Source organism: Chiloscyllium plagiosum, unplaced genomic scaffold, assembly GCF_037043375.1.
Source record: "Chiloscyllium plagiosum isolate Xiang-an unplaced genomic scaffold, Cpla_swu_hap1 HiC_scaffold_19, whole genome shotgun sequence".
In the NCBI taxonomy this organism is placed as follows: Eukaryota; Metazoa; Chordata; class Chondrichthyes; order Orectolobiformes; family Hemiscylliidae; genus Chiloscyllium; species Chiloscyllium plagiosum.
This window is the reverse complement of record NW_028270157.1, coordinates 76999630-77018081: the sequence shown is the minus strand read 5'-3', so window position 1 is coordinate 77018081 and position 18452 is coordinate 76999630. Positions and strand designations below refer to the sequence as shown.

The 18452-nt window shown below is 45.8% G+C and overlaps 1 protein-coding gene across 1 annotated transcript; it reads left to right on the top strand.

Annotated features, from left to right (window-relative positions):
- The first annotated feature begins 1346 nt into the window (after positions 1 to 1346).
- On the top strand, positions 1347 to 5806 carry LOC148146816 (putative G protein-coupled receptor 139). Its single transcript, XM_087996939.1, has 2 exons — positions 1347 to 1410; positions 4851 to 5806. Exons 1-2 carry the CDS (start codon positions 1347 to 1349, stop codon positions 5804 to 5806), a joined length of 1020 nt encoding a protein of 339 aa, XP_087853065.1.
- The last annotated feature ends 12646 nt before the right edge of the window (positions 5807 to 18452 follow it).

Genomic DNA, 18452 nt, shown 5'->3' with positions numbered 1-18452 from the left:
TCAAGAACAAATGACAAGATAAGTGGGAAAGTCCTGGGGAAAATTAATATACAGAGAGATCTGGGTGTTCAGATCCCTGAAGGTGGCAACAGAGATCAGTAAAGTGGTCAAGAAGGCATACGGCATGCTGTCCTTCATTGGACGGGGTATGGAGTACAAGAGCTGGCAGGTCATGTTACAGTTGTATAAGACTTTGGTTTGGCCACATTTGGAATACTGCGTCCAGCTCTGGTCACCACATTACCAAAATGATGTGGATGCTTTGGAGAGGGTGCAGAAGAGATTCACCAGAATGTTGCCTGGAATGGAGGGTGCTAGCTATGAGGAGAGGTTGAGTAGATTAGGTTTATTTTCATTAGAAAGTCGGAGGTTGAGGGGGAAACCTGATTGAGGTCTACAAAATCATGAGATTTTATATAGATAGGGTGGATAGCAAGAAGCTTTTTCCCAGAGAGGGGTCATAATTACTAGGGGTCACGAGTTCAAGGTGAGAGGGGAAAGGTTTAGGGGAGATATGTGTGGACAGTTCTTCACTCGGAGGGTGGTGAGTGTCTGGAATGCGTTGCCAGCGGAGATGGTAGAGGTGGGCACGATAGCATCGTTTAAGATGTATCGAGACTGATACATGAATGGGCAGGGAGCAGAGGGACACAGCTCCTTAGACAATAGGAGATAGGTTTAGATAGAGGATCTGGATCAGGGCAGGCTTGGAGGGCTGAAGGGCTGAAGGGCCTGTTCCTATGCTGTAATTTTCTTTGGTCTTTGCTCTGTGTGTGTGTGTGTGTGTGTGTGTGTGTGTGTGTGAGAGAGAGAGATATCAGACAGGGTTTGTGTTTGAGAAGGTGCCCCCCCCCCGACACACGTGCCCCCTCACCACCACCCCACCTTCACACACACATCAGTTGGTGAATTAGTGTCTGATGCTGCACTGTGAAGTTGGTAATGCACCTTCATCACTTCACTGAATGCCCACAGCAGAACCACATGGAATCTAACTACTGCCTAGTCATCATCACAATGAATGACTTCAATAAAGGGACATGAGACCTTGAGGTATGTCAATGCTCTTTACAATAACATTCTAATTTCTCGGAGGATGTAGCTCAATTTTGTTTGGAAACCAAAAATTTCCAGCGTTGGGAATTATTTACCTCAATTTCTCAACTAAACACTTGAGCACAAACTTCACTCCAGTTTGAAATCTGTTTTTTTTTAAATGGAAGTGTAACTCTCTCATCCCAGAGGAGGTCCACCAGCCTATAAATTGATTTCAGTGGGAATGCACAGCCTCCGAGATAATCGGGAGAGATTCTCTGCAGCTAACTGATTGTCTCGTACAGGACAGCATGGAAACATTCTATACCATCAAGAAAATCTATTATCCAATTCTTGCTATCATTGGGATACCTGGTGAGTAACTTTAACTAAAGAACGTGTATAAGTCCATGTGTGAGGAGCGCTCTGAGTGCATTCTGTGAATGTCCGTGTTACAGATTGGCCAGAGTTTTCCGTTCTACCAGTGTCCGCTCAGTGAGTTACTTTCCTGAATCCTGAATTTATTCTTATGACTTAAAATGGGGCTGGAGGCTTCAGATTTGTGTTTGCTTTTGTGTTTTTTGTTCGGATTCTTATGACCCCAACAAATCATACACCTACGTTTGTAACCTACCGCCTCTCTGAATGTGTGCTATTCATTCACTAATGGAACAAAGTGTGCAAATGAATAGAAAGCAGTAGGAGGTCTGGCAGCATCTGTGGACTGAGAAACAGTTTGGTGCTCAGTAGAACTCTCCTTCAGGGCTGAAGTGTACAGAGAGCTCAGAAAGAGAAGTTCTTATTTGAAATCATTTGTGGGATGTGAGCATTGTAGCTGGACCCGACATTTATTGCCCATCCACAGTTACCCTTGAGAAAGTGGGGGTGAGCTGCTTGTGGAACCACTGCAGTCCATGTGCTGTAGGTAGACCCACAATCAGGAAGGAAAGTCCAGAATTCTGACTCAGTGACACTGAAGGAACATGGATATGTATTCACATCAGGATTGGGAATGGCTTGGATGGGAACTTGCAGGGGCGGTGTTCCCATGTACTGTATCTGCTGCCCTTGTCCTTTAGAAGGAAGGGGCTGTGAGACTGGAAGGTGTATGACAATGTTGCACAGGAGTTGTGCTGTAGCTGAAAACACTGATGTACTGCCATTTACAAAGGAGAAATATTCACTGCATTAATGGGCCTAACAGAGAGCCTCTGGTCACTGCCAAAGAACATTGAGCCTGGCATCAACAATGACAGAGGCCTTTGTAAAGAAGTTGGAAGCAGGGTTTCCACACGTGACAAAGTGGTGATAAACCCATGTAGACCCAGTCATGATTGTTATGGGCCAGATCAAACCCCATCAAAACATATAAAGGATACAACCGACGCCCTAACTTTGATCTTATTTAAAGGTAAGTGGAAGGCGTTGCGTTCCAGGTGTGATTTGTTTGGTAAGACTATTGGCTTTAAGCAAAACACTCTTTATGATTATCCTACAGTTGAAATACAAATAAAAAAGAATTGGTATACCTTTAACTCTTTAAAAGGCTTAATACAACGGTATACTATTTCACTAATACTCATCTACTGTTCCAATGTTGCAGTAGCCCATAAACACAGCCTTGGCAAAGGCAAATTCAGTACAACAGATTTCCCTCACTTGCTGTTTCCATTTCAGTCCAAGAGAAAGGAAAACCAGACAGAATGAATTTAGCAATAGAGAATTCAAACTTTTTGCAGCAGCAGAGAGAGAGAGAGAGAGACAGAGAGAAACAGACAGATAGAGAGAGTGCAAGAGACAGAGAGAGAGAGAGAGTGAGAAACAGACAGAGAGAGAGAGTGCGAGAGACAGAGACAGAGAAAGAGACAGAGAGAGAGAGGGAGAGAGCTGTATCTCACAGCTTCAACTCCAAAAAGACCAACTACAACAAATTAAAGTAAAAATTAAAACCCTCGAACTGTGATAGGCTGACTGCACCCATTCATTCTATTTTGTCCAAGTTTAAAAAGCCCAAAGCTATTCATTCTGCTTTTCATACAGCAGACACCAGGGCACGAGGTTGATTACATCTCTATTCAAGAGAAACTGGAAAGAACAAATCTTCTATAAACCCACATCTTGTCACATGCTGTATGTCTGATGATCACGTTAAACTTCAAGTGGGAGTGTGGGGAAGGCAATGATTAGGAACATTTGTCACTGAGTATGGTTTGGTGGGTAATTTCTGGGAAGTGATGTTGCTATTCATCAGCTGCAGGGATCCTTCTTGGTGGTAGAGCTGGTGGGTTTGAAAAGTACTTTCAGAAGACTGTTGCTGGTTTGCATCTATAAGTGGTGGAAGCAGTATGCATCATCAGTGTGTGCAGTGAATGATTGAGGATCTAGTGTCTCTCTAGCTGGCTGCTTTGTCCTGAATGGTGTCATGGCTCTTGAATGTTGTTGGAGCTGCCCCCATCCAGGCCAATGGGGAGTATTCCATCACACTCCTGGCCTGTGCCTTGTAGATGGTGGACAGGCTTTGGGGAGTCAGGAGGTGAGTTACTTGCTGCAGGATTCCCAGCCTGTGATCTGCTCTTGACACCACAATTTTGAGTGACTGAGAAAAGTGAAAGACAATATTTCAGCGTCAGTGTATTACTGGGAACATCCATCGGCTCTACAGGATTCCACTGGAGTGAATCAAATTTGTTTTTTTTTCTGAAATGTGTGTTTCAGATGGATGCTCCCTGTATCCCATTGTGCTTTCTTTATTTTATGAATTCGATCAGTTGAGAAGTCTTTATGCTGATTGTTGACTTTATCATGTCATGAGTCACTGGGATAGAGTACAGAAATCAAGCATTGCTGTTCATGTCATTGTTATAAAAGTTAAAGAATTTATAAAAGCACACAAAATTAAATACCTTTATATTTTTCAGGTCTGATGAATTCCCAGGGAAACATTTATTTACTATTTACTAAAAATTATACTGCTGGACAATCTGTATACAATTCTCTTTAGTGCAAGGTCTCAGTACTATAGTGTGATTTGAAATATGTTGTTTATTTATTGCTAATTTGCTTTCCTCCCAAAACAAAGTCTTGTAGCTCTGTGGATCAGGAATGCTGCCTTTGCTTCTGGTGCTTTTACACAGACAATTGGTTATGGTTATAGAATCATACAGTTCTAGTACAATTCAATGTGGATCCCTGATTAAATGTCCTAGCGGTAGTAACTGGTACTAATCTCGGCACTTTGATGAATGAATCCAGACTCTGCTCACAGTCATAGTAACTGCAATTATACTGAACATGTGAAAACCTGTGGATGAGCTAATTTCTGATTTTACTCCATAAATTTGTGGTTCCATGGGCATCTACAGGTCTCTCATTTTTTTATGTCCCCTTGCTTACAATAACTGCATATTTGTCATTGTGTATTAATCATTTTTATACAGGGAAGTTATAACTGAAACATTTCCCACAATGAATCATTGTGTACAGGACTCCATTCGAAAAATTTGTAAAAAAAACTCAGCAAGGCAAGATTCATGATTGAATCTCATAGTGGGGAGTGAACCAGAGCAAAAAGAGAAAGGAGGATCATATAAGCAGCAGCACAATGTAATGCTCCATAATATGATAATAAAACATGTTCTTGTTGGAACTCCTGTCACCATGAACTTCCTTGGTTTGGGTTAGGGTTAGGATTGAGATTCAAAACACTATCCTTCAACAACAAAAAATATACTAATTGTTTTTTGAAAAGTCATGGCATTGCTGTCTGGTTCAGGCATCATTAATTTCCAGTCTGTAAACCTTTCTTTTTCTTACAGTTAACATAGTGGCTATTGTGATCCTGTCTCATCGAAAGTGTGGCCTCTCATCATGCACCACCTGTTACCTGGTGGCCATGGCAATGGCTGATCTATTACTCATTATCACAGAAGTCTTCCTGAGCCGGATCAATTATTATTATTTCCCAGGATCTTTCCTGAACATCACACCTGTATGCAGTATTATGAGCATGCTGATTCGTGCAGCCACAAACTGTTCAGTCTGGTTTACTGTGACTTTCTCCTTTGACCGATTTGTGGCCATTTGTTGCCAGAAGCTAAAAACCAAATATTGCACTGAGAAAACTGCAACACTGGTTCTAGCAACAACCTGCATTATGCTCTGTTTAAAAAATGTCCCCTTCTACTTTATATATAAACCTGGACAGATAATTGATAATGTACCATGGTTCTGTGATGTAAAACCAAATTGTTTCACTGATCCTGAATGGGTGGTATTTGGCTGGTTTGATAAAATCTTGACCCCATTGTTACCATTCACTTTAATTCTGTTGCTCAATGCTCTGACAGTCAGACATATTTTAGTTGCTAGTCAGGTTCGTCAGGGACTGAAGGGTCAGAACAAGGGAGAGAATCACAATGACCCAGAAGTGGAGAGCAGGAGGAAGTCTGTGATTTTACTCTTCACCATATCTGGCATCTTTATACTTCTGTGGTTGGTGTATATTATCGAATTCTTATATTACATCACTGCAGGAACAGATCCTGGAGGTTACAATAATTCTGAATACATATTTCAACAAGTTGGATACATGCTGCTGAATTTAAGTTGCTGCACAAACACATTTATTTACATGGCAACACAGTCCAAGTTCAGAGAGCAACTCAGTAGCATTTTGAAATATCTACCAAGTTCAATTCTTGGATTTTTTGCTGAAGGAAGTATCCGAGAGATCATTGACTCACCAGAACGAAGGACCCGATACCCAACATGAGCAAAACTAATGTAGTGTACAAAATACCATGCAAGGACTGCACAAAACACTACATAGGACAAACAGGAAGACAGCTAACAATCCGCATACATGAACATCAACTAGCCACGAAATGACACGACCAGCTATCCTTAGTAGCCACACACGCAGACAACAAGCAACATGAATTTGACTGGGACAACACTACTATCATAGGGCAAGCCAGACAGAGAACAGCCAGGGAATTCCTAGAGGCATGGCATTCATCCACAAACTCCATCAACAAACACATCGACCTGGACCCAATATACCAACCACTACAGTGGACAGCTGAAACTGACAACCGGAAGCGGCAGGGACAGACCACTATAAACACCGGAGGAAACATCAAAGAAGCGCTTCGCAGGAGGCTCCCAAGCACTGATGATGTCGCCTAGCCAGGGGACGAAACGTTTGCAACAAAAACTTCCAGCTCGGCGAACAGAACCACAGCAAAGGAAGGATGAAGTCCTCATCCTAGACTTCCATACACTGCATGAGGCCAGGAACTACAGTGGGACAGCCAGAGAGCTCAGGGCATTGTGCTTGGAAGAAACGTTTGGGGATTTCAAAGAAAGGAAGGGAGCAGTTAACAAGGAAGGTTGCCTCAAATAATGGTGCAATGGGAAGAGTAACGCGTGCTGATCGTGAATGCATGAACCTGGATGACATGGAGAGATTGATTCCTTCAGGAGGCTCCCAGAGATTCCAGGAGAGTGGATGTGTTTACTGATTGAAGCCACAATGGATGTGAGGGAAATGCTGGAAGATGTGATGCTGTATAGTGAGGCTGTTCAGGCAGAGTTTGAGAACAAGGGGATCTGTATCATAAATACGAGGTGTTTGGCGTTTTATGTCTGCATCGGACAGGAAGGATGATTGATCACAGATTTCCAGATACGTTTCCTTCCTTCCCTTTGGTATAGTTAATGAGTAAGCTAATGTTAATGGGATCGGAGTAGAGGTGATATGTCCATAAAGGAGTCCACAATGAAAAGGAAGGTAGTAAGGGAGAAAGAGAGAAACATCTGGAGTTTGATGCTGCACAGAGAGTGCCAGAAAGTTAGATAAAAACAGGCCACAGTTTGCTTTTGCAAATGGACATGAGGGATACGGTGAATTAACACTGATGTGCATGTTTGGAAAACTAAGCCTCTGCTCCCATTAGTTACCTAATACCAGCTCATTACTCAATCTTAATTCCATCAGGGAACTTCAAACCAATGGAATCCAGATGAATAAAGTCAAGTGCCCACAAAGAGATGGAAAGTAAGATTATTGGCAGGTTGAAAATATATAAGTGGAGAGTCGTTCATTTCTTGTTTGTTTAACACACTGTAACAATCTTCAAAAGTGGATTAGATTAGATTCCCTACAGTGTGGAAATAGGCCCTTCAGCCCAACAAGTCCACACTGACCTCTGAAGAGTAACCCACCCAGACCCCTACACTCACCCCTGGCTAATCCACCTAAAGCTACAGGTAATTTAGCATGGCTAATTCATCTGACCTACACATCTTTGGACTATGGGAGGAATCCGGAGCACCTGGGGGGAACCCACACAGACACGGGAAGAATGTGCAAACTCCACACAGTCGCCCAAGGCAGGAATTGAACCTGGGTTCCTGGCACTGTGAGGCAGCAGTGCTAACCACTGAGCGACCGTGCCACCCCATGGAGTTAGTTTGTCTGAACCGTGAGGTTCTTCTGAACCTGTGGACAGTGCATTAAATAGAGGTTTAGAGATGCAGGAAGAACAGCTGTTTACAATAGTACATGGATTACAACTGGATTCACAATTAGATTTTGCTTCTCCCTTTCACAGAATTCAATAAACATGAATGCGCCTTCAACTCTTACAATACTGAATCGCACCTTTCTGATTCTACCTTTCAGAGAAGTCCCAAGTGAGCTCCTCCACCATTTCCATCCAATTCACTACCCTCATTCTCCAATCAAATAACTTAACTCAGACACACTGATCTTAAAGAACAATAAAACACAAATAAAACATTTATTTCATTTCTGTTTCTGAATACTCAATGACACCGAGTTGGTGTTCCAATACCTAAACCATGAGACATCATCTGCTTCTGGTGAGTGTCTTTGTTCTGTGAGAAGGAGCAGCATGAGCCTATGGGACCTCGTCATTGTACTTTGGGTATACTTTCTGCTCAGTCTGTAGCATCCCAGCCTGTGGGAGCAGTGCAGTGGGAAAGATTCCTCTTGTGGATTGGAATTGTCCTTTCAACACACTGTTCCAGGTTAGTCACAGAGCAACAGGAATTCTGAATTCGACCCTGAAAAGTACATTCATTGAAGGAGGAAGAACGAGAAAACAGTTGAAAGCTGATGAGGACAGCAGTGTTTCTGTCCTTAACTCGGCACCACATTTTATTCTGTGCTTCATAAAACTACAAACTGCAGCTCAACCCAGTCCTTCTGTCCCACCATACAACGGGAAAATCTGACACCTTCTCAGAAGTACAATGAGAATTCACTACGAACAACTACAGGCAGATCAGTTTGACACCAGTCCTGTGTACATTTGGAATAAACTTAGAGCAGATCAACACTAATCCAACTAGAGAGGGCAGATCTGTTCAAAGAGAGTGAGTGTAGATTTAGACAAATGTGAAGGGTTCTGATGAGATAAAAGTGTTTCAGAAGTTGTTACATAAGAGGCTGGATAAAAAAACTGAAGCTATTGTAATAAATGGGTCAAGGTCACCGTGGAGAAATAATGTGTTCGGACAGAAAATGCTGAGTGATCATAAACTACTGCAACTTGCAGTTTAACAGAACGGAGACCAAGAACTTTTGGCAGGATGAGTATTTTATTATTGTTTTTTTTCTGTGTACAAATGAAACAGACCTTCAAGTATCAAGACAAAACAAAAATCAACATTTCTTTTGACACCAAATTTGGAATTGACTTAGATACTGAGGATGATACCGGACAACAGCATTGATACACATACAGGCTGTTAATAATATACCCAGTAAACAGCAGGAAGTAGCGGAGAGAATTGTACAGACTGAAGGCTGTTCAGGCAGAGTTTGGGAACAAGGGAATCTGTATCATAAACATGAGATGTTTGGTGCTTCACGTCTGCATTGGAAAGAAAGAATGATTGATCACAGATTTCCAGATACTTTTCCTTCCTTCCCTTTGGTATAGTTAATGCGACAGCTAATGTTAATGGGATCGGAGTAGAGGTGATATGTCCATAAAATAGTCCACAATGAAAAGGAAGATAGTAAGGGAGAAAGAGAGAAACATCTGGAGTTTGATGCTGCACAGAGAGTGCCAGAAAGTTAGATAAAAACAGGCCACAGTCGATGGGACCAGGCAGCTCTGTGATGCAGGACTCTGTACACCAAAGTCTGTTCCCCAGGACACACACCGAAAACAAACATCACCTGCACCTGAAGGACCATCAATTCAATGAAAGACACTCTTTGGTTTGAGCAAAATTTGTTGGTCTTTGGCTTTCAAAGATAGATTAAAGATAGTGCAGGATAGGCATGTCCCGGTGAAGGCAAAGGAAAGGAAGGGCAAGATTTGTGAACCGTGGATGACAGGAGAAATTGTACGACTAGCCAAGAGGAAAAGGGAATCGTACACAAGGTCGAGGCAGCTAAGAACAGAACGGGCCCTGGAGGAATATCGGAAGAGGAGGACAAGTCTTAAACAAGGAATCAAGCGGGCTAAAAGGGGTCATGAAATAGCTTCAGTGAGCAGAATAAAGGAGAATCTCAAAGCATTTTATTCATATATAAGAAGCAAGTGGGTAACTAGAGAAAGGATTGGTCCACTAAAGGATAATGAAGGAAGGCTGTGTGTCAAACCTGAGAGAATTGGTAAGATTCTGAATGATTACTTTGCATCAGTGTTCACTGAGGAGAGGAACATGATGAATGTTGAGATTAGAGACAGAAGTTTGATTAGTCTGGATCACGTTGACATACGTAGGGAAGATGTGTTGGGTAGGCTACAGGTTATTAAGGTGGACAAATCCCCAGGACCAGATGGGATCTATCCCATGTTGATGAGGGAGGCGAGAGAGGAAATAGCTGGGGCTCTGAGAGATATCTTTGTGGCATCCTTGTGCCGGAGGACTGGAAGGTTGCTCATGTTGTCCCCCTGTACAAGAAGGGTAGTAGGGATATTCTGGGTAACTACAGACCAGTGAGCCTGACGTCGGTGGTGGGGAAGTTGCTGGAGAAAGTACTGAGGGATAGGATCTATTTATATTTAGAAAAGAATGGGCTTATCAGTGTTAGGCAACATAGTTTTGTGTGGGGGAGATCGTGCCTTACCAACTTAGAGTTCTTTGAGGAAGTGACCAAGTTGTTAGATGAAGAAAGGGCTGTTGATGTCATATACATGGGCTTTAGTAAAGTGTTTGATAGGGTTCCCCATTGTAGACTAATGGAGAAAGTGAAGTCACATGGTGTGCAGGGTGTTCTAGCTAGGTGGATAAAGAACTGGTTGAGCAACAGGAGACAGAGAGTAGTAGTTGAAGGGAGTTTCTTGAAATGGAGAAAGGTGACCAGTGGTGTTCCACAGGGGTCAGTATTGGGGCCACTGTTGTTTGTAATATACATAAATGATCTAGAAGAGGGCACTGTTGGTATGATCAGCAAGTTTGCAGATGACACAAAGGTTGGTGGAGTAGCAGAAAGCATAAGGGACTGTCAGAGAATACAGGAGGATATAGACAGACTGGAGAGTTGGGCGGAAAAGTGGCAGATGGCTTTCAATCCAGACAAATGTGAGGTGATGCATTTAGGCAAGTCTAATTCTAGAGCAAATTATACAATGAACAGAAGAGCCTTGGGAAAAGTTGATGAGCAGAGAGATCTGGTAGTGCAGGTCCATTGTACCCTGAATATCGCTGCACAGGGGGATAGAGTGGTCAAGAAGGCATATGGTATGCTTGCCTTCATTGGACGGGGTATTGAGTATAAGAGCTGGTAGGTCATGTTAACATCGTACCAGACATTGGTTCGGCCGCATTTAGAATATTGCATTTAGAATTTGTCGCCACATTACCAAAAGGATGTGGATGCTTTGGAGAGGGTGCAGAGAAGGTTTACGAGGATGTTGCCTGGTATGGAAGGTGCAATAGACAATAGACAATAGACAATAGACAATAGACAATAGGTGCAGGAGTAGGCCATTCTGCCTTCGAGCCTGCACCACCATTCAATATAATCATGGCTGATCATCCTTAATCAGTATCCTGTTCCTGCCTTATCTCCATAACCCTTGATTCCACTATCCTTGAGAGCTCTATCCAACTCTTTCTTAAATGAATCCAGAGAGTGGGCCTCCACTGCCCTCTGGGGCAGAGCATTCCACACAGCCACCACTCTCTGGGTGAAGACGTTTCTCCTCATCTCTGTCCTAAATAGTCTACCCCGTATTTTTAAGCTGTGTCCTCTGGTTCGGCACTCACCCATCAGCGGAAACATGTTTCCTGCTGCCAGAGTGTCCAATTCTTTAATAATCTTATATGTCACAATCAGATCCCCTCTCAGTCTTCGAAACTCAAGGGTATACAAGCCCAGTCGCTTCAGTCTTTCAGTGTAAGGTAATCCCGCCATTCCAGGAATTGACCTCGTGAACCTACGCTGCACTCCCTCAATAGCCAGAATATCTTTCCTCAAATTTGGAGACCAGAACTGCACACAATACTCCAGGTGTGGTCTCACCAGGGTCCTGTACAGCTGCAGATCTCTGCAGTGGGAGCCCGGAGTGGGACACTGTCTCTGCAGCACAGTGTGGCCTGGGAAAGCCCGGAGTGGGACACTGTCTCTGCAGCGTGGATTGGTCTGGGAAAGCCCAGAGTGGGACACTGTCTCTGCAGCACAGTGTGGCCTGGGAAAGCCCGGAGTGGGACACTGTCTCTGCAGCACAGTGTGGTCTGGGAAAGCCCAGAGTGGGATACTGTCTCTGCAGCACAGTGTGGTCTGGGAAAGCCCAGAGTGGGACACTGTCTCTGCAGCACAGTGTGGTCTGGGAAAGCCCGAAATTGGACACTGTCTCTGCAGAACAGTGTGGTCTGGGAAAGCACGGAGTGGGACACTGTCTCTGCAGCACAGTGTGGTCTGGGAAAGCCCGGAATTGGACACTGTCTCTGCAGCACAGTGTGGTCTGGGAAAGCACGGAGTGGGACACTGTCTCGGCAGAACAGTGTGGTCTGGGAAAGCCCGGAATTGGACACTGTCTCTGCAGAACAGTGTGGTCTGGGAAAGCCCGGAATTGGACACTGTCTCTGCAGCACAGTGTGGTGTGGGAAAGCCCAGAGTGGGACACTGTCTCTGCAGCACAGTGTGGTGTGGGAAAGCCCAGAGTGGGACACTGTCTCTGCAGCACAGTGTGGTCTGGGAAAGCCCAGAGTGGGACACTGTCTCTGCAGCACAGTGTGGTCTGGGAAAGCCCAGAGTGGGACACTGTCTCTGCAGCACAGTGTGGTCTGGGAAAGCCCAGAGTGGGACACTGTCTCTGCAGCACAGTGTGGCCTGGGAAAGCCCAGAGTGGGACACTGTCTCTGCAGCACAGTGTGGTCTGGGAAAGCCCAGAGTGGGACACTGTCTCTGCAGCACAGTGTGGCCTGGGAAAGCCCAGAGTGGGACACTGTCTCTGCAGCACAGTGTGGTCTGGGAAAGCCCAGAGTGGGACACTGTCTCTGCAGCACAGTGTGGTCTGGGAAAGCCCAGAGTGGGTCACTGTCTCTGCAGCACAGTGTGGCCTGGGAAAGCACGGAGTGGGACACTGTCTCTGCAGCACAGTGTGATCCAGGCTTTCCCAGCCCACTCCGTGCTGCAGAGACAGTGTCCCATTCCGGGCTTTCCCAGACCACACTGTGCTGCAGAGACAGTGTCCCACTCTGGGCATTCCCAGACCACACTGTGCTTTAGAGACTGTGTCCCACTCCGGGCTTTCCCAGACCACTCCATCCTGCAGAGAGATTCAACCAGTTTGGGTTTCCTCTCCCACAGCTTGCCCCTGAGAGTCCGAGCTGATCTGATGGTCTGGGATGCAGTGTGACCGCAGTGACTCTGGATAAGCCTGCGTAGAATGTATCCATCATCGCCCTCATCCTGATGGCCACCTTTGTGTGCAGCTGCATCAAGCTGTGCAGGAACTTTTGTCACTATGTCCTGGAGCTCCATCCATCCCCAGTGTTCCTCAGGATGGGACTGGAGTCAGTGCCGTGGAATACTGCAATTCCTTGGACCATTCTGTATCACCTTTGTCCTTCGTGGAGAAATGTACCAAAAAAAAAACATAGTGTGCAAATCCATCAACAAGTGGTCAGTACAGCGTGGTCTTGAGACCCTGCGGCAAAAGGAGATGGTGGATTTTGTCAAGCAGTTCCCTGAGGAGTCTGTCAAAGCCGTTTGGCAGAACGCCTCATCATCAGAAGTTCCCAAAAAACACTGAGGCATTGCTCAGCTTGTGGTGGGAACGGCACTCGCTGTGAAATCCTCCGTGTCCACTGCACTGTCTGCTCCAACGCATGCTCCCCTTGAAGTGGCTCCGGGTTGGTGTTAAGGGGAGGGGGTGTTGCCTGGAGGGGGCTTTGGTGGGGTCACACACCTCCTATTGAATGGCCCTTTGCAAAGGGAAGCCTGGAGAAAGTTGCAGCGGTTTATGTCGAGATTCATCCCGAGCAGCTCCGTGATCCTAGAATCCCAACAGTGTGGAAACAGGCCCTTCAACCCAACAAGTCCACACCGACTGTCCAAACAGTAACCCACCCAGGCCTATTCCCTTACCATATACTTACCCCTGATGAATGCACCTGAACTGCACATCCCGGAACACTCTGGGCAGTTTAGCATGACCAATTTCCCCTAACCTGCACATCTTTGGATTGTGGGAGGAAACCGGAGCACCCGGAGGAAACCCACGCAGACACGGGGAGAACGTGCAAACTCACACAGACAGTTGCCAGAGGCTGGAATTGAACCCGGGTCTCTGGAGCTGTGAGGCAGCAGTGCTAACCACTGTGCCACCGTGCCGCCCCCAATGATGCAGGACGCATAGAACATAGAGCATTTCAGCGCAGTACAGGCCCTTCAACTCTCGATGTTGCGCTCATCTGTGGAACCAATCTGAAGCCCATCTAACATACATTATTCCATTATCATCCATATGCCTATCCATTGACCATTTAAATGCCCTTTAAGTTGGAGAGTTGACTCCTGTTGCAGGCAGGGTGTTCCACTCCCTTACTACTCTCTGAGTAAAGAAACTACCTCTGACATCTGTCTTATATCTATCATTCCTCAGTTTAAAGCTATGCCCCCTCATGCTAGCCATCGCCATCCAGGGAAAAAGATTCTCACTGCCCACCCTATCTAACCCTCTGATTATCTTATGTGTCTCAATTAAGTCACCTCTCAACCTTCTTCTCTCTAATGAAAACAGTCTCAGGTCCCTCAGCCTTTCCTTGTCAGACCTTCCCTCCATACCAGGCAACATCCCGGTAAATCTCCTCTACACCCTTTCCAAAGTTTCCACATCCACATTTAATGTGTTGCCAGCGGTGGTGGTTGAAGCAGAGTCATTGGGGACATTTTAGTGACTGCTGGACATGCACATGGATAGCAGTGAGTTGAGGGGTGCGTAGGTTAAGTTATTATATTTTACATTAGGATTAACCCTCAGCACAACATCGTGGGCCAAAGGGCGTGTTCTGTGCTGTACTTTTCTATGTTCTATCCTTCTTATAATGTGGTGACCTGAACTGGACACAGCACTCCAAGTGCTGACGCACCAGAGTTTTGTAGAGCTGCAGGGGAAGGTGGTGTGCCTATATATCTGAACATAAATCAGCTGTTTAATGTGATTATTCAACTGAGCAATAATCAGCTGGGTACTACAGTTCCTAAATTCAGCAATAATTAGATACGTATGCTGATTATTTAAGTGAACAAATGAAGAACAATTTGGTTTTGCTTGATTTCAAAAGATGTCAATATTATACAAAATCTAAAACTGAGGTCCATGAGGAACAGTGGACCATCAGCAGCAGGAGAATTACACTTTGCACGACTCATCAATTATCTGTCCCTCGTATGTGACTGGATATAGGGAGAGACTGGATAGGCTGGGGCATTTTCCCTGCAGCGTGAGAGGCTATGGGGTGAACTTGCAGAGAATTTTATATCTTAATGTTATATTGGTAAATTATGTTGTAATTTTTATATGTGACACCCTTGTAAATTTTATCTGCATCTTTTCTACTTTAACAACTTTTATGCTAAATCAAGGCAAACAGAATTATATGCAGTATTCTAAAAGTGGCCTCACCAATGCCCTGTACCAAGGTGATATGCCCAACTCTGATATTCAATGATCTGACCAATGAAAGCGAGCATGCCAAATGCCTTCTTCACTACCCTGTCTGACTGCTACTCCACTTCAAAGGAATTATATATCTACACCCAAGGTCCCTCTGTTCAACAACATTCCCCAGGGCCCTACCATCTTGGAACCAGAGGGGGTTCTCCTAGATTATTAATGAAGGTGGTGTCCAATACTAGTCCGAAGGTGAACAGTGCTGATTGTAAACTCCGTACACATTCCCAGTTGTCTGACAATCTCCACTGGCCTTCCTTCAGCAACAAAAAGTGATCTGAGGGAATGGTGACCTTGGCACCCACATCCAGCTTCGAGTTAAAAGGATATTACCGGACTGTGAAGAAACTGTGGGAAATCCAGGTCTCACACACATTCTCAGATCGACAAACAGAGATTGAGAGGTCACAGAGTAAGATGAGACAAGAGAGAGAGGAGAGAAGGTTGAAGGGGTAAGACACAGACAGGGTTTAGAAAGAGAAAGTAAAGGGATAGAGAGATGTGAGGAGTAACAGAAGGGCAGACAGAGAGAAACAGACGGAAACAATGGAAGTATAGGGATACAGGGAATGAGAAATTGAGACTGGCTTATAGAGATAGAATGGCAGAGGCAGACAGAGAAAGAGAAAATTCCTGATGAAGGGCTTTTGCCCCAAATGTCTATTTTCCTGCACCTCGGATGCTGCCGGACCTGCTGTGCTTTTCCAGCAACACTCTGATCTAGACCCTGATCTCCAGGATCTGCAGTCCTCACTTTTGCCCAGACAGCAATGACATCACAATGACCATGACACAAACAACATTCATAACAGACCAATAGAGAGCCATTGTATAGGTCACAATGACCAATAGGAAAGCCTTGCTCACACTGTGATCTGCCTGGTTCTATGGGTTCACTGAGCTGTGAGATCAAGCAGGGACTTGAGTTAGGCTGTAGGCCCAGCTCAGGGATCTATCACCATGCAACATCTCATGGATCCAGCATGGCAGTTCAGGACAACTTTGGGAGCGTGTACACACAGGGAACAGGTCAGAGCTCCCTGCACCATACTCCCTCAGGCCGTGCTGTCGGTTACATAGTAACACCCGAAACCCAGACCGGAACCTTGGTAAGAACACTCCAATCTCAGTGTTTGTGACATAAACGTAGAGGGCCAGCAGTTCTGGCACCTATTGATGAAGGCGATGGCTTCCTCCTTGGAGATGATGTTGATGATGAGCATAATTGGACCAAAAGCCTCCTACTGCATTGCTGCATCCAGTTCCTTTACAACTACCAGGACTATTGGAGCTGGGAGCAGATGGTGCAGGGTCAATGCGGAACCAAAGAGCAGGAAAAACACGCAAGGCTCATATCATTGTAAAGAACAGGATATGGGAAAGAATATGACAGACACTGTGGGGAACGTGATGGGAATGAGGAAGGAAGACACATAGGAATAGGTCAGGGGACGCCATTCAGCTGATCAAGCCAATCCCTCCATCCAATATGATCATGATAGGTCAAACAATACAGGGCTATTGCTTACCCAATCCCCATAAGCCTGCACATCGCGCAGCATCGGAAATCAATCAATCTTGACATGAACCACGCCTTCAACTCTCCATCAGAGAATGGTTTTTATTGGTTCATGGGATGAGGATGTCACTGTTTGGGACAACATTTATTACCCAGAGAGGCAATCCCTAATTTCCCAGAGAGCAGTTAAGAGTCAACCCCATTGCTATGGGTCTGGAGGCACATGTAGACCAGATCAGGTAAAGATTAAAACATTCAGATTCTCTGAGTAACGAAACTTCTTATCTGTCATTCCAAAATAATGATGCATGATTTTGGATTCCACATACAGTAGAAACATCTTACCACTATATGGTCGGAGGTTCAGTACTGAGGGAGTGCTGCACTGTCAGAGGGTCAGTACTGTGTTTTTTTTAGATTAGATTACTTACAGTGTGGAAACAGGCCCTTCGGCCCAACAAGTCCACACCGACCCGCCGAAGCGCACCCACCCAGACCCATTCCCCTACATTTACCCCTGCACCTAACACTACAGGCAATTTAGCGTGGCCAATTCACCTAACCTGCACATTTTTGGAGTGTGGGAGGAAACCGGAGCACCCGGAGGAAACCCACGCAGACACGGGGAGAACGTGCAAACTCCACACAGTCGGTCGCCTGAGGCGGGAATTGAACCCGGGTCTCTGGCGCTGTGAGGCAGCAGTGCTAACCACTGTGCCACCGTGCCGCTGTTGGGGTACTGCACTACCAGAGAATCAGTACTGAGGAAGCAATGAAATGTTGGAGGGTCAATACTTAGGGAGTGCCGCAGTGTCAGCGGGACAGTACTGAAGGAGTGCTGCACTGTCAGAGAGTCAGTACTGAGGGAGTGCCGCACTGTCAGAGGGTCAGTACTGAGGGAGTGCTGCACTGTCAGAGAGTCAGTACTGAGGGAGTGCCGCACTGTCAGAGGGTCAGTACAGAGGGAGTGCTTCACTGTCAGAGGGTCAGTGCTGAGGGAGTGCTGTACTATCAGAGGGTCAGTGCTGAGGGAGTGCCGCACTGTCAGAGGATCAGTACTGAGGGAGCACTGCGCTATTGCAGGGTCAGTGCTGAGGGAGTGCCGTACTGTTAGAGGGTCAGTACTGAGGGAGCACTGCGCTGTTGCAGGGTCAGTACTGAGGGAGTGCCGCACTGTCAGAGGGTCAGTACTGAGGGAGCACTGCACTGTTGCAGGGTCAGTACTGAGGGAGTGCCGCACTGTCAGAGGGTCAGTACTGAGGGAGCACTGCACTGTTGCAGGGTCAGTACTGAGGGAGTGCCGCACTGTCAGAGGGTCAGTACTGAGGGAGCACTGCACTGTTGCAGGGTCAGTACTGAGGGAGTGTCGCACTGTCAGAGAGTCAGTGCTGAGGGAGTGCTGCACTGTCAGAGGGTCAGTACTGAGGGAGTGCCGCACTGTCAGAGGGTCAGTGCTGAGGGAGTGCTGCACTGTCAGAGGGTCAGTACTGAGGGAGTGCCGTACTGTCAGAGGGTCAGTACTGAGGGAGCACTGCGCTGTTGCAGGGTCAGTACTGAGGGAGTGCTGCACTGTCAGAGGGTCAGTGCTTAGATTAGATTACAGTGTGGAAACAGGCCCTTCGGCCCAACAAGTCCACACCGACCCGCCGAAGCGAAACCCACCCATACCCCTACATTTACCCCTTACCTAACACTACGGGCAATTTAGCATGGCCAATTCACCTGACCCT